At 39.5% G+C, this 15,281-nt stretch overlaps 1 protein-coding gene across 3 annotated transcripts in view; it reads right to left on the reverse strand.

The window, feature by feature from the left end:
- The window catches only part of LOC141807535 (phosphatidylinositol 5-phosphate 4-kinase type-2 beta-like), a 29,475-nt gene that overhangs the window by 2,010 nt on the left and 12,184 nt on the right, over positions 1 to 15,281 (reverse strand). For 2 of the 3 annotated variants that reach the window (XM_074693628.1, XM_074693647.1), the window contains exons 5-9: positions 14,501 to 14,647; positions 5,420 to 5,458; positions 3,916 to 4,029; positions 2,344 to 2,611; positions 1,933 to 2,036 (exon numbers count right to left, since the gene is read on the reverse strand). In XM_074693628.1, coding sequence (XP_074549729.1) covers positions 1,933 to 2,036; positions 2,344 to 2,611; positions 3,916 to 4,029; positions 5,420 to 5,458; positions 14,501 to 14,647 — 672 coding nt within the window. The remainder of the gene's footprint in view (positions 1 to 1,932; positions 2,037 to 2,343; positions 2,612 to 3,915; positions 4,030 to 5,419; positions 5,459 to 14,500; positions 14,648 to 15,281) is intronic. The other variant, XM_074693639.1, reaches the window with a different exon arrangement.

Below are 15,281 nucleotides of genomic sequence, written 5' to 3' on the forward strand. Positions count from 1 at the left end.
CTCCAAGGAGTTTGTTGGTTTCATTCGTTCAATATTATCATTTTTTGACTGCTAAAATAGGCTTTGTTGACAGGGTTTCTGGGTTTCCTGAAAGTTTCCCCCTTGAGTGTTTTTAACACCGACTTGAGAAGGGTCGTGTTGTTACAAACATAAAATGAGACTTGATCAAATGGGTTCAAAACATTTGATAATTCATAAGCATAAAGCAAGATTATTAAGAGGTCTGCTTTTTTTTTAAACTTTGACCGTTTCTTGTTCCTGCCAATGCATTCATTTGTATTAAACACTTGTTTTAAGTGTGTAACTATTTTATTTTTTGCTGTAAAGAACATGGCACTGCTCCTTTCTTACCAAAAGACAGCTGCATAAACTGTTGAAAAACTGCTGGAAGAGTTATAGTATCGCTGCAGTGTCTAAATTGTTTCAGAATAAAATTGTCTAAGGCCAGAATTGGGCCTAGCATAGCCCGGGGTCCACTTTCATAAGGGCCATGCTTTTATCTTATAATGTGTTATTCATGGCACTGAGATTAACATGTTAAAAATTATGTTTACATTTAGGTTTTCTGTCAGGTGCACTAACTAAACCAAAGTGTAGCTAGTAACATCTCACTAAACTACATTTGGACTGTGCATAGGCTACTTGTGTAAAGCTCTGTACATGCTGCAAAGACACAACAACTCTGACAGCTGAAATGATAAAATGAATGAATTTAACATGATGTGGAAATGCGAGAGTTTGAAAACACATCAGAAGAGATTAAAGTTATGAAATGGAGCAGAAAAACAGTTTTAAATGTAGGATAAGAAAAGTTTGAAGCTAAAAATGTTGTTTGCAGGTCAGAACAGACTTCATCCTGATAAAATTCAGATCCTAATCCTGATACTAAAAGATAAAAAAAACTCATATTTTCCCCATGTCACCCCCTAGTGGAGAACATTTTCCTTGTTCAGAAGCAGAGTTAACTGATGTCTATGCAGCACTTAACACTGCAGGAAACTGACCGCGATCATACAGTATAAAAAGACACACCTGAGAGACAGGTGAGCTTTGATTTCATCAGTCTGTGATGATGGAACAAGGATGTTTGAGCACACTTAGTGACGGATTTTTACAGAAACCACTAAATGTAATAGTTAAAAAATAGAGCATTTATATATTAAAGTTAATAAAGATGTTTGGAAGAGCTGCTGTCTCTGTTTGTCTCTGTCTGTATTTTCACAGAATCAGATGTGGTTCTGCTTTAGCTTGATACGTTAATCTCTTTTTGTATAAATTGCTCAAATAGTGAATCTCTGAAGCAGAGAGATAAAATGTTTTGAGATTCTCCGGACAAAAGCTCTTTCTGTGTTATTTTCATGATCCATCACAGGGGGGCAGTATTGTACACCATTTTAAGTTTTTGAACTCTTCCTGTGAAACGCTACATGAGACTGAGACTATGATCATTTATCAGTGGTTTCAAACTTCTCCAGACGTCATCCTGATACCCTCTTTCTCTGACTCTGCTCATTTGGACAGAGACATGTTGCCCTGCTGCTTTTCATCAGCATTCGACTCGTTTCTTTTCAGCGTGACAGAATCAAGGTCCTGTGTTCCCTGTGCTGCTGTGTCGATGTGATGTGCGACTTTTGTTTGTTTCACATGAGGAGCAACATCTTGTAGTCGTACCAGTACAGTTATAATTTATTATTTCTAAAAAATTCTGCAAGGCTGCATCATTACACATCATTTCAGAGTTATCTCAGAGTAGGAAAGCTTAATCCTTGTACTGGGATGCCAAATTGTGGGATTAAACACCTTCTTATGCATTTATATTTGTCTTATAAGACCTTTTCAAATAAAAATGATAATTAAAGACCGGCTCCTCTTCTCTCTTTATGCTTCGTAGCCTCAGAGTGAAGGATCCTAATGCGGTCCTTCTGCACTCACCCCGTGTTTCACAGTTTTGGCAGCATGTGCAGCTTTTTTCTTCGCGTCATAGTGCGTGAGGATGTCGATGATAGCCATGAAGTACACCTCCTTCTTCACAGCACCTGGGACGAGAAGCGCACATCACAAAGGTTAGCAAACACCTTCAGATGACAGTCAAAAACTGCTGTGGCACAATTCCTTTGGTGTGGCTCTGAGTGACACATATTTCTATTATTATGCATGACGACTGCAGATTTGACCACTCCTTGGTTTACAGATGGAAAGAGTTTTGCTCTGCTCAGTATGTGAGGGAGAAAAGGAACATCTAAAACCTATTTATATGCTAATTCCCTCTTCCTAAATGGAGAAGTTCAGGTTTTTCTTAAGCCAAAGCTACTTTAACAGAGTGGAATGAAAAGCTAAGACCACCCTCACTGTCGTGGCTCTTGATTGCGTAAACATCCACGGAGGGGTCGAACTCCCCGGGGCCGAAGAATCCTCCACAGTTGAGAGGGTTTCCGGGGCTGTCGGGAGGAGTGCCGAAGGAGCCGGTGAGCACGCCTCCACCCATCCCGTCGTTCTCGTACTCATCCTCCTCTCCTGTGCCCTCCACGTCCATCTCCTCCTGCTCAGCCCGGTCTACATCATGGATGCCCACAAGGAGACTGTAGTCCATGATCTTCAGGGTGGCTAAGAACTGGCAGGAAGATAGACAACATGGACAAGATGATGAGATTTTGGCTGATGCTATGAAAAAAAATCTAAGACAGCCCAAAACTTGTTTTTCATGCAAAATTAAAAAGTATGTTGTATTTACTCCAAGAGTTGGCTGTGTTCAAAATGAAACTAAATTTAACCCTCCAGATTTGTTCATACAAGCTTCCATTTATCTCCTTACTTTGAGTCTGAAGCCTGGCTCACGCTACAGGATTCTCAGGCCAATATGACCCCAATTTGGCCCTCCCAACAGTGGCCAGAGAAAGCTGGTCAGGGACCAATGTTGGCCTCAGTGGGTGACAGATCAATCCTAAGCCCCATAATCATCTCACGGACTCGTCTGTCTGATATTTATGATAGGATGATTATTTTCTCTGAGGATGACAATAGCCAATCAGGGCGCAGTCACTCTGGCCTTTTGAAACGTGCCAAAGCACACGTCAACTCAAAAGTCCAGTTTGTTCCAAGATAGTCCAGCTAGAGACCTCCACTCTCAAAAGACTCTCTTGGAGGCTCCACTCCTAAACCGTCAGAAGGAAGTGATGTCAGGATATGAGGTAAATTTCAAAATAAAAGTTGCCTTTAAAGTGATCCTCTGGGATGGAACAAGTTGGGTCCTATCACAAGGTTTAGGGCAGAAATTACCCCTACAGCAGTGTTTTTGTGCAGCAGAAGCCCAGGGCGCTCGAACCAAACACCCCCTGCAGTTGGATTTCAAATATTTTCATTTGCAAACCCCATAATCTGCTACTGACAAGATATGCAAGCAACTTCTTTCCCTCGAAATAGAATTACATACTGATGTCTTTATTTAACAATTTGTACTCAATGGTACAGTCTTTTCATACATCTTGTGCAACAATCTGTGATATATTGAGAATATATAGCATATCCCCTATCTTTACTCTTGGTTTACTTGCAGGGAATAAGACCTAAATTTGGAGGAATAACATGCAGTGCAGATTTTTAAGACATTGAACACAGGTTTTGTCTGCTCTGAGGAAGTCAACTTCAGAACTGTTTGCTAGTCAAGGGAGGTTGGGTCCATTTATTCTAACGCACTCCTGAAGGTCAGAAAGTTTAGACAGTTTTGGTTTAACAGCATCAAACTGATTTACTGCCTGTGTTGAATTTTTTGATCCAGAGCCGATTTTAACCTGAGCTTTTTCCCCTGCCAGAAGCCTTTACGTGGCACGTTGTGCTTTAAAGCAGACAAGTCACATTTTGCTTTGAGGCCTGTTAAAACAACAACTGACAGGGTCACGTCCTGGTTGTGTTTCTCACCTCTACGTCCCGTTTTAGCTTCTCCAAAAAGTACTTCTTGTTGTCGTCTCCAATCTGCAGCTTCTGGCCTTCATTCAAGAAGTCGTTGTCTTTAAAAGTTGGAAGTTCTTTAGCCTGAGGAAACAAAATAGTATTTTGGTATCAAACACTGAGAAACGTCAGTTCACATCTTCATCATCAACTGTAAGAAAGTAGAAGAGATCTGAATATTCCTAAGTGTCAGCATTTAACTCATTGGCTGCCAGCCATTTTTAGAGCATCTTGACTGATGTTTGAAGACCCACAGAGTATTGTTTTCTATGACTATGTAAACACCAAAACTACCAAAGAGGAGTAGACTCTCCTTTTTCATGCATCTTTTTCTGTTTTTGATCTAATAAACAGAGAAAATGCAGTTCTCAGATTGCGCTTGTCTCAGAAGCTCCATCCTTTGATCCTCTCCATGATCTGCGTCGTCTTTTCTCACGATCGCGGCGCTCTTTCTCTCTGAACTACATCAGCACATTGTCTGTTCCAGTGTGAGCTGTCTGAACTTTTCCGATCTGCAACGTCTTGCTATGTCTGTCATCTCACGTCTTCTTTTCACATCTAAGTTGATTTCTCAACCAGAGAAAGCACTGCTGCCACCGACAGTAGTTTACAATCCTGATTTTGATAGACGAGCTCTGCCAGACCCCGCCTCCCCCCCAAAAAAAACACAAATGACATCTTTGGACACAGTCAGTGGTTATAACTGAAGGGATGTCTGTAGACATTAGGGATGGAACAGCTCACAAAACCCAACCAAGTGAGAATTTTTCTCATCTATCCCTAGCAGATATTGATGGGAGCCAACTGAATTAAACTCATAGAAATGTTGGCTTAAGTCAAAAACGTGTAAAGATGGGGGAATCATCGAGTTTTGTTCTGATTGGAAAATTTTTGGGAGTTAATTTTTTGTCTTTTCACAGTTCTTGATGTTTTGTACACATTTCTTCACATGTCAGTGTTCTTGAGGTAAATTTCCCGACCGTATATTCCCTGAAAAATCTGTGTGTATGTGCAAATATTAAGGATAAGATCATTATAGAAATAAAAAAGTGTATCAGAAAATGTGGTTTTAAAACAGAATAAATATTCTAGTTATGCTGACACATAAAAAATGCTTACAGAATATATGAATATATGCGCAGGTCCTTGAAAAACAAGTTCTCAGGACTTCTCTAAAACTCCCGCAGTTATTCATTTTTCCAATTCTTCCCCAGGCCTAGAAATCCTTGTTTTTAAGAATTCAATGACCAGGTTTTTCATGAACGTTCACACTTTGATAAGAAAACTAACATTGCACAGTGACACAACAACAACATCATGATGGCAGCAGCAGCAGAGGCATCACTAGACAGTATCTGCTTACTTCTACCCATTTCATTCTCTTCCATTTCACAAGTTTGCCTCCGAGTTGAGCTGAGGGCATTTATTTTGGTCCCATCATGTCAGCAAACATCTCTGAGCAGAAATAACTCACCTTCTCCTTGTCGCTGGCTTCCCGAGAGACCGTAGAACCCTAAAAAATGAGAGAAATGAGATGAAAATAGAATCAGATGAAGGCAGCTCGAGACGCCTCAAACGCAATGTTAGCACATTACCCACTGTTACTCAGACAGTTTCTTTTAAACTGTCAATATTGGATAGGTGAGGCTGTTTTCTCATGAGAGCACTTGGCAAGAGAAGAAGAAGAGGCTCGTACTATGAATGATTATTTTTTTAGAAAGGGAGTAAAGCAGCAGTGACCACACTCTGTTCAGAAACTACTGGTTTGATATATTCAGCACAAACCCAGAGTTTTTAACTCAATGAGCTGGAATTCAAACCTCCTGTGAAATGTTCAAGGACACTCCAAACTTCTCCTCGTCCAAATTAAACCACACACTGGTTTTCTTCCTCTGACAAGAACAATCTGAAACGCTGCAGATATATTTTCTGATTGATCCGTTACGAATCAGAAATCAAATCATCACCCACCAGCTGTTCATCTCGAGCTACAAAGAGATAACAGTTCTACTTCATAATCTAAAGAACAGTTTTTGAATCACAAAAATCAGTTTTATTCGAAAAAAAAAAAAACTGATGCAACCTACATCCACATTAGTGATTCCTCACAGCATCCAACCCACAGTTATACCCTCACTGATGAGGCAGAAGCAGAAATTTTGCTGCTCCTTTTTTTTAAGTCTTCTTTGGCTGAGTTAAGGTGTCATCATCAAAAGCAACTCTGTAGATGTCTGAACAGTCTGCTCAGAGATAGTGGTGGTCGCTGAGGGAAGCCTTGCAAAAAAGACAAAAAACAAAAAGCTTCACTAATGAATCTTTTGTATCTTGTTTTATTTCCTTGTTGTCAAAGCTCTACATCAGTGTACTTCTGCTTTGATGGAGCTCAAGGAGCAAAACAGCACCCTGCTTGTCAAGTGCTCATTGTTTACTGCTCTGTCTCATGCCCTCTGCCCTGACTGTCAGTTCAGAGGCCAGCTTCACATCGCCTCCCCTAGAGAAGAAAACAGCTTATATTAACCAATCAGATTGAAGAAAGGCTCATCATTTAAAGGTTAATGCATCATTAAAAAACTTAAGGGAGGCTAGATCTAACCTGGTGTCCAACCAATTAGAAACTGTTACAAACAACACCCACACTGAATGCAACTGGTCCTCCGTGAGCAGCTTGCCCACACAGCAGCTACTAGCCACACTGGAGAGAGAAATCAAATCATTGGGTAATGTCTGTCTATAGTCACAGCAGGGCTGAACAATTAATAGAATGGAAACCAACATCGCAATTTAATAGAGCGCAATTTTCAAATTGCAAAGGCCACAATCAAAAAAAAAAAGAAAGAATGGAAAAAAAAAGCTTCATGTACACAGACCTGGAGAGGATATAGTAGCTTGTACTCATTCTTCCTTGTAAAGCCAACAAAAGTCAATATGCTAGTTTTCCTGGAAAAAAAATATCACACATCTACAAGGCTTGAAGTTAAATCAACCACTCAATATTCTACTGTGACTGTAATAGTAAAATAAAGATATGATATTTGTAAACATGCACAGATCAATTGGCTGGCTGATCGATTGGTACTGATCAGCCCGTCCTTACATGTGAAACTGATGTATACCTCCAGGAAGGTCTGACAGCCAGCCTTTGTTACCTTTTGCTCTGAGACCTAAAACTCAAGACACTTTATTGGTTATTTAAGTTAAAACATAAAGATTTTATTGTTTCACAGGTATCCTGGATCACATCAGTCCAGTTCTGAGGTCTTTACACTGGCTTCCTGTTGGTAAGAGGACAGACTTTAAAACACTCCCATTGGTTTACAAAGCTCTGAATGGACTAGGGCAAAAATAAATCAATAATCTTTTGATCCCATATGAACCATCAAGACTACTTAAGGCTTCTGGATCAGGTCTGCTTTCAGTCCCCAGAGTCTGGATCAAACATGGAGAGGCGGCATTCAACTTCTATGCTCCGAATATCTGGAACAAGCTGCTAAAAAAATAGCAGGTCTGCTAAAACTCTGAGCTCCTTTAAATCCAGGTTGAAGACTCACCTTTTAACAGTTGCCTTTTATTAGAGCATTTAAACAATTCATTTTAACATCTTCTCTTTAACTCTGCACTGTTATCTTAAAATCTGTTTTAAAATCTATTTTAACTTATTTTTTTGATTTTATTGTTTCACTGTATCTTATTAATTTTAATCTGCTTTTTAATTGAATTTTAATTGTTTTCTTTTCATTTGTTCTAAAGCACTTTGAACTGCTATGCTGAAATGTGCTATATAAATAAACTTGCCTTGCCTTGTATTGTTCAATGATTTTTAATAAAATAAGATTGGAACATTGAAGGTAAATGCTGTCAGTTATAAAAAATAAAAAATAAAAATCTGTATCGGCAGGTCAGGCTTTTTAAAGATCCATGACCGGCCAGAAAATTGTGATCGGTGCACCCCTAGTTATTTGTATCAATTCATGCACCAGTTCATGTCATTCCATCATAACATGAGGGCCTGGCCTAAAGGACAGAATTGTTTATATGTTGACAGTATCCTTTGTCGTGTACTACAGAATGATTTATCGCACGTGTTAAGTAGGGATGTCCCAATCTCGTTTTTTTGCTCCCAATCAGATTCCGATTTTTTTTGAGTATCTGCCGATCCAGATATTTCCTGATCCGATCTTACAGCAATGCATTAGGAAAAAAGAAAGAAAACTCCTACAAGTTGTCCTTTGAGTTTTTTTTATTTTATTTAAATGAAGGTATCATTCTAGCCAACATGGATATGGCTCTTTTTTCTCCACTTAGTGCAGTATTGGATCAACAAAATTAAAATAAAGCTTCTCAGTGGTGCACCACAAGATAACCTTGTATGTGTGTGACAATAAGGTTGCAATTTCTTGTTTGCAATTTTGTTGTACTTGTTATAATAGCAAATAAAGTTCTATTCTGAAATGAATGATAACTTGCTATTATATATGTTTGAAATACAAACAAGAACAGAACGAAGGACCCCGGCTTTTTCCGATTCCCTCTCCCCCAAACTCTGATCGTTAAAACATGACGTGATCAGCCCCAATTCCAATCACGTGATTGGATCGGGACATCCCTAGTGTTAAGTCACCCCCCCCCCCCCCCCCCACCCCCCCCCACCCTAAAAAAAAAATAATAAATAAATAAATAAATAAATAATAATAATAATAATAATAATAATAATAATAATAATAATAATAATAATAATAATAATAAAAATGCCCGCCAAATCACAAACCCAATATTGGTAAAAAAGAAAATCCCAATTAAATTATTTTTGAAATTATTCAGTCCTAGTCCACAGCTACTTATCAAATGCTATAGTTCACAGTGAAATAAATATGGGTCAATAAGAAGCATCACCAATGTCGGTAGAAGCAACAGATGAAATTTTTTTTTCATATCTAGTTATTGTTACACTTGCCGTATGATTGCCATTATGAGTTCATTGTCTTCTGTAATGAAGCTATAAGACGTTCACCCGCTCTGCGTGGGCTTTCTCTAGCTTAACACAGAGTACAGTGGGCCATGGCCCTGAGCACACACACACCCTGAAGCACACACGCACAGCTCTCCCTCACGCTTTCACCAATTCACAGGCACGGCATCGTTCATACGCTCGTCATATTGACATCTGATGTGACTCTCAGGCTTACTGTCTCTCTCTGACGCTGCCCTCTTTTCAACACGTACACTGAGACTGATGAGAAGTCAGTCAAATAGCAGAGTCATAACAGTCATTTGTTGCCTGAAAATAACAGTTTAACACTGAGTCAAATTTGCTGTTCACTTCGGCTTCCTCTGTAACTTTCGTCACGGCCCGCCCCTGCTCAGAGATCTGGGTCTGTGAAGCTCAGAGCTTCTGGTGGAACCAAGCTGACAAGAAGATGGATGCAGCCTGACCACCCAGCTTTCCCTTCCAGTGGTGACTGTTCCAGGATTAAAAACCTCCTGAAACCCCCAAAGTATTTCTCCACTATCAGCCTCATGCTGACACCTCTGCAAAACGCTTCACAGAACTCCCAGAGTCATCTATAACTTTTCTGTTCATCACTTTTTCATTGAGGTTTCATATTTTTTAGAGCTCTCCTGAAGCTGAAAAACAGTAGTTTTTTTTTCATCAAAACAATATTATTTGTATATCTATAATCATATTTATGAACAGAAGATTACAGATCTCATCATTTATACTGCAAGATATTTGCAATGAAATGTTGAATTATGAGCTCTTTATTCTTCCCAGTAGTTATATGTATTTTAATCCGCCTCCATTTAGCTTTCTTTGCAGTTGAGTAAAATTTCTTATTCTACTGTCCCTTGCGATGCTTTCACGTCACAACACAGAAACTACTCCTTGTGTGTGGAAGCCTGCTTGGTAATAAACCTGATCTGACGCTGTCAGGAGCAGAGGAGAAAAAATCCAAAAGCAAGATATTTTCCAGGCCTTTACACCAGGAATCTGATTGTAGGTGGACAGAACAGTTGTCATGAACAGTTTCTATGGTACCCGGGTCTCATACTCACATAAACTAGCCTGAAGCAGAGCTGATGAGCGGGCGAACTACAACACTTAAGGTGACAAACTGACTTCACACATCTCTTTATAGAGTTTAATGTCTTTTTTCACACATGCAGAGATTCTCACCATTGACTGTAAACAGACTTTAATGTAAAGAAAACCACTTTAATTGGTCCTTAAATCAATGGCTCACTTCTTCAAGATCACATCTTTCATTTTGTAAAACTGGCTTTTCTGGTGCCTTAAAGAGGGGGTACTGTACTTAATTTAAAGCTTTGTACTGTCCCTAGTAGCTTTCTTCAAGGCTCCCTTCTCCCTGATTGGCCAGCCCTCTGGAGACCTGAGCGTTAAGCAGACCTTGGTGTTTGAGGCCCCCACCCTATCATGAATCCTTATATGATGACCTCCTCATTTTAGCAAGATTATACCTCAGTTTGACCAGATACAACCTACACACAACTCTATCTCTACTTTTTGAATCAAAATACTGACAAACGACAAAAGATGCCATCTGTCATCTGTAGTGGTTAACGCCCAGGTAGTGGCACATCGCAGCATCATAGCAGGAGCTGGAACTGGCACAAAATGGCGCATCACACAAATTTTACAGCTGTTTTATTTTATTTTCACAAACTGTAGTATGCACTAGTGTTGGGTGGTATGGCAAAAAAAAATATCACAATATTTTTTAAGACTGTGGTGGTTCTACAGTATATTGCTGTATTTTTATTTATTCCTTTATTTATTTATTTATTTATAAAAAGGTTAAACCAGTGGTTTGGTTCTATACCTCTAATAAATTCAGTCAAACAGATTTTCAAACCTCCTGCCCATCACTATCCATACCAATTTCTTTCATGGAATATACTAATTTATTACAATGGCAACAAGATAAATCATGTTCATGACACACATGTGAAGCTTTCCAGAGCTCTCCTCTCCTGTGTTCAGTCTGTCTCTCTGCAGAGGAGAGGGGCTGCATCTCATTCACTTCACAAGAGTCTGACAGATTTGAACCTTATAGTTGTGTTATTTGATTTTTTTGTTGCACAATACGCGTCTTCATGTTCTGTACAGGAACCAGTGTGATATCGATAAAGTTAAAGGCATTCGAATCACGGAGAGATACACTGCTGGGCAGCAGTTCACGTTATCACTTGTTTGTTTTTTGACTGTTTTTGACTAACTGGTCTGCTGTGAGGGTTGGCACTGAAGCACACACATACGGAGCTGGAACCAAGAGCCACAGTGAAGGGAGACGATATTCAAACATCTAAAACACTTTTTTAATGATGCTAGATGTGAGGAGTTGAAAGGAGACCCAGTCACTGTGAAACAGGCGGTGGGGACAGAGCAAGCTGAGAGCTCCAGGAGCTAAACAGCCTGCTGCATAAGAGAGAACATGAGTGAAACAGGCCAACAGCTCTTTATCTTAGAGTCTACAGGCACCTTAAAAATAAAATCTCATGCCAGACTTTAATTTGCTGTTTTTTCATCAGCTTTTAATAAAATGAAGCCTCATATTTTAATTGATAGACTCTTCCCTCGTTTTAAATTACCTGGTCAGATTTTATTGTTGCTCTTAGATTTTTTGACAGAGTCCAGCAGGTTTAAGTGAATGACCACATATCCAATGTTTAAACTTCAAACACGGGTTCCCCTCAGGGCTGTGTCCTCTCTCCACTGCTTTTTATCTTGTACAGAAAGCTGTAGGTCTCACCAAGAGAGCAGCTATTTGGTCAAAATCTCAGATGGTACAGTTCTGCTGTCTCCTTCAGGGTTCTGAGTCAAGCCATTGGGATGCCAAATGGTGTGATGACAACTTCCTAGACCATGAGGTCTAAAAGACCAAAGAACAGGTCATCGACTTTAGGAGAACTGGCCAGGGGTCTTCACCCGAAGCCAAATGACTCACAGTGAAGACGTACAAATTGTTGACTCCTACAAGTACCTTGGGACTGTGTTGACTCTGATCCGAAGTTCATCCGAAACACTGAGTCAATAGTTAAACAGGGTCAACAAAGATTCACTTGTTGTGGAAGCTGAACTCTTTTAGTGTTTATGAAGGCATATTTTATTGAAAGTCTTTTAACATGTTCTTTTATCTGCTGGTTCAACAGATTGTCTGTTAATGACAGAAACAGTCTGAACTAGATAGTAAAAGTCTGCTCCAAGATCACTGGAGTCGAGCTGATGGACTTAAGCTCCCTTTGGAAGAGTCATGTGGTCCAGGAAGCCAGGGGGATAACTGATCAGCCTGGCCATGTTCTCTCATCTGACTTTTCTGTTCTGCCCTCTGGGTGGCGCTTTTCTGCACCTCAGTACATCTCCGACCTTTTAAATATTTACACCCCCTCGCGGTCCCTGAGGTCTGCTGATCACTTTCACCCCGTGGTCCCTAAAACTCATTTAAAAACCTGAGGTGATCGAGCCTTCTCGGTGGTGGCTCACAAATTGTGGAATGATCTGCCACTCAAAACAAAAACATCCCCCACCCTCACGACTTTTAAATCGCATCTTAAAACTCACTTTTATTCTTTGGCTTTCAACTCAGCATGAGAGTTGTGTGATCTGTGTCCTTTTATGTCTTTTATGGTCTTAACCTCTTTTTTATGACTCTTATTTGTTTCTATGTGTTATTTAAATTGATTTTATTTCTTTTATTGATATAATCACGTTATTTTAACTGTGCAGCACTTTGGTGAACTTAAATGTTTTTTAAAATGTGCTATATAAATAAAGTGGTTTGGATTGGATTGGATATATATTTTATTCATATTTGTACCGTATCCAGTTTAAAATCCTCCTCCTTACCCACAAAGCACTCCACAACCAGGCCCCTCCATACCTTACTGACATGCTCCACCCCTACACCCCGTCCTGCACCCTCCGTTCCTCACTTGCAAACCTCCTGACCGTCCCTAGGACTAAGCACTGAACCTGGAGGGACACAGTCTTCTCTGTTGCTGCCCCCTCCCTTTGGAACTCACTCCCACAACACCTCTGTGATACTGCTGACCTCACTGCCTTCGCAAAGCTTTTAACTTAACTAACAAACTCCTGCCCTGACCCTGCTTTTTCTCTGCACCTTTGAATTGTTTTTGCCTTGTCTTCCTTCTTTATACATGTTTTTTACTGTTATTTCATTATTTGTATCCGTTTTTAAACTTGCTCTTTATACTGATTTTATCTTGTAAAGCGTCTTTGAGTTTTTGAAAAGCACTCTATAAATAAATCGTATTATTATAATTATATAGAGACATTGACGTCTATATGAACCAGCTAATTACACAGATTTAAGATCAGTTTTTCTTTGTGAAACTGAAAACCTGAGAAGCTATAACACAGACTTAACAAAGCAGTCACAGGGTATATGCTAAAATCCTGAGGTTGATTTCAATACCTTTTCAAGACTTTTTCAAGAACCTTTAAAAAAGTTGTGAGACTTTATCGCAACTTTCAGTTGTTGTTGGCATCCACTTTTTAACAGTTGTAGTTTATATTTTTACAGAAATGATGTAAGCTGAGGAGGAATAAAGCTTGAAAGAACAAATGAAACTAAAGGCAGGTTTATCGACACTCCCCCAACAAGAAACAGCAGTTATTCAAGGCCAACTTGCTGAAGAAAATGAGAAATTATTTAATCATTTTTTAAAATTTAGGACATGTGCTGGAGATTGTGTGATTTGCTTTAATGTTGTATTTAATTTATCTTTATGAAATTAGAAATGACGTTAATTTATAGCTGGTGTTTGTACCGCTCACAATCCTTATTGTTGTATTTTATTGTAACTAGAGTCTTTATGTATTTTTTTTTATTCTATTCTTTTTTATTTTTACATTTTTCCTCTGACTCCATTGATTTCTGCAGTTAACACAACAATTTTCCAGTTTGGGATCAATAAAGTAACTCTATTCTTTTCTATTCTATTCTAATTTAGAACTTTATTGGCTGAATGTTTAACGTCCCAATCAGGGAACAGTTGCAAGGAGGAAAATAAATATTCATGGATATTTTTTGGTTCAAAGCTTGAATACCTATGAAACTTAATATCTCATTAAACCACAATTAAGACTGTTTAATACTTTTTAAGGCCCTTAATTTTCCCAAAATTGATTTATCAACTTTTAATACTTTTCATCCTGAGTCATACTTCCTAAAGCTCCTCTCTGATTGGTCCAATAAAGCTGGTATTTTCCCTCCTGATGAGAAGGATGTGAGGAGAGCTCCATGTTTGTATGCTGTGATGAATTAGTAAAGATTTGTCTGCAGAGGACTTCTGGTGTAACGCTGAATGAATGAATGAATGTTTGTGGTCAGTCTGAACAAACTGTCCCCCTGAGAATTCAACATCCTGCTCGCATGTCCATCTTTTCTCTTCATGCTGTCTGCCGCCCACAAGTACAACATGTACCGTGTTTATTCCCTACATCGATTGTCTGACAGTAATGCAGTTACAGCTGCAGTGAGACGTGCTGTAAAACAGGGGGCTAACCAGTGTAACTCACCTTCAGGTCATACTTGCGGTGCACTGTGAGGCGATGGCTGAATACATTCCGGGTCACCACCATGTACGTCTCCACCCCGTCCACCGTTAGCCTGTACATGCCCAGGAACTGAGGGAGCAGCGTGTTGCCATGACACTCCACAATAAACTGGAGGCAATCAGGGGAGGAGAGCAGAGAGTGGAGCATTAAGTGTGGGAGTGAGGAATCAAATGTACAGTATGAGAACTGATTAATACTGGAAATAACACCGTCACACTCACACCATCTCTACAGCCCTGCTTTCTTTACATGAACCACGACTTTGGATTAAAACAAAGGAGCTGTGTGTCAGCTGTTAATTTATTCACAGACTGATGCCGTTACATTTCTCTCGCTCTTTAAAAAGCCAGACAATAAAATCATTGGGCAGTTGTTGTGGTTTCAAATTTGAGCCTTGTTGTGAAACACTTTGCAGTCTTAATTTCAGCAAAAAGACCAACGTTTGGAGAACTTCTGCAGCAGACTGCTTTATCCTGCAGCCGGATAACAGGCTGTGGTTTCTGGTGGTGTAACACTCAGGGATAAAATGTGCCTGATCAAAGTACGTCCACTCTAAGTATTTGCTTTTGCAACATGTTGATAATCCACAAAGAGACTTTTTTTTGTGAGAGAGTAAGATCCAGAAACCAGTTGCGTGCCTTTTTACGCTCCTCTCAGCCACCAGCCTGTACTCATAAATAAAATGATTTTACCTCGTACAGCCAGGCAGTGAAGAGCCGCTCTACAGCGGCTTTAATATTTT

The sequence above is a fragment of the Halichoeres trimaculatus genome, unplaced genomic scaffold, assembly GCF_033239565.1.
Source record: "Halichoeres trimaculatus isolate MK-OKI-2021-1 unplaced genomic scaffold, fHalTri1.1 fHalTri1_scaffold_2, whole genome shotgun sequence".
NCBI lineage: Eukaryota > Metazoa > Chordata > Actinopteri > Labriformes > Labridae > Halichoeres > Halichoeres trimaculatus.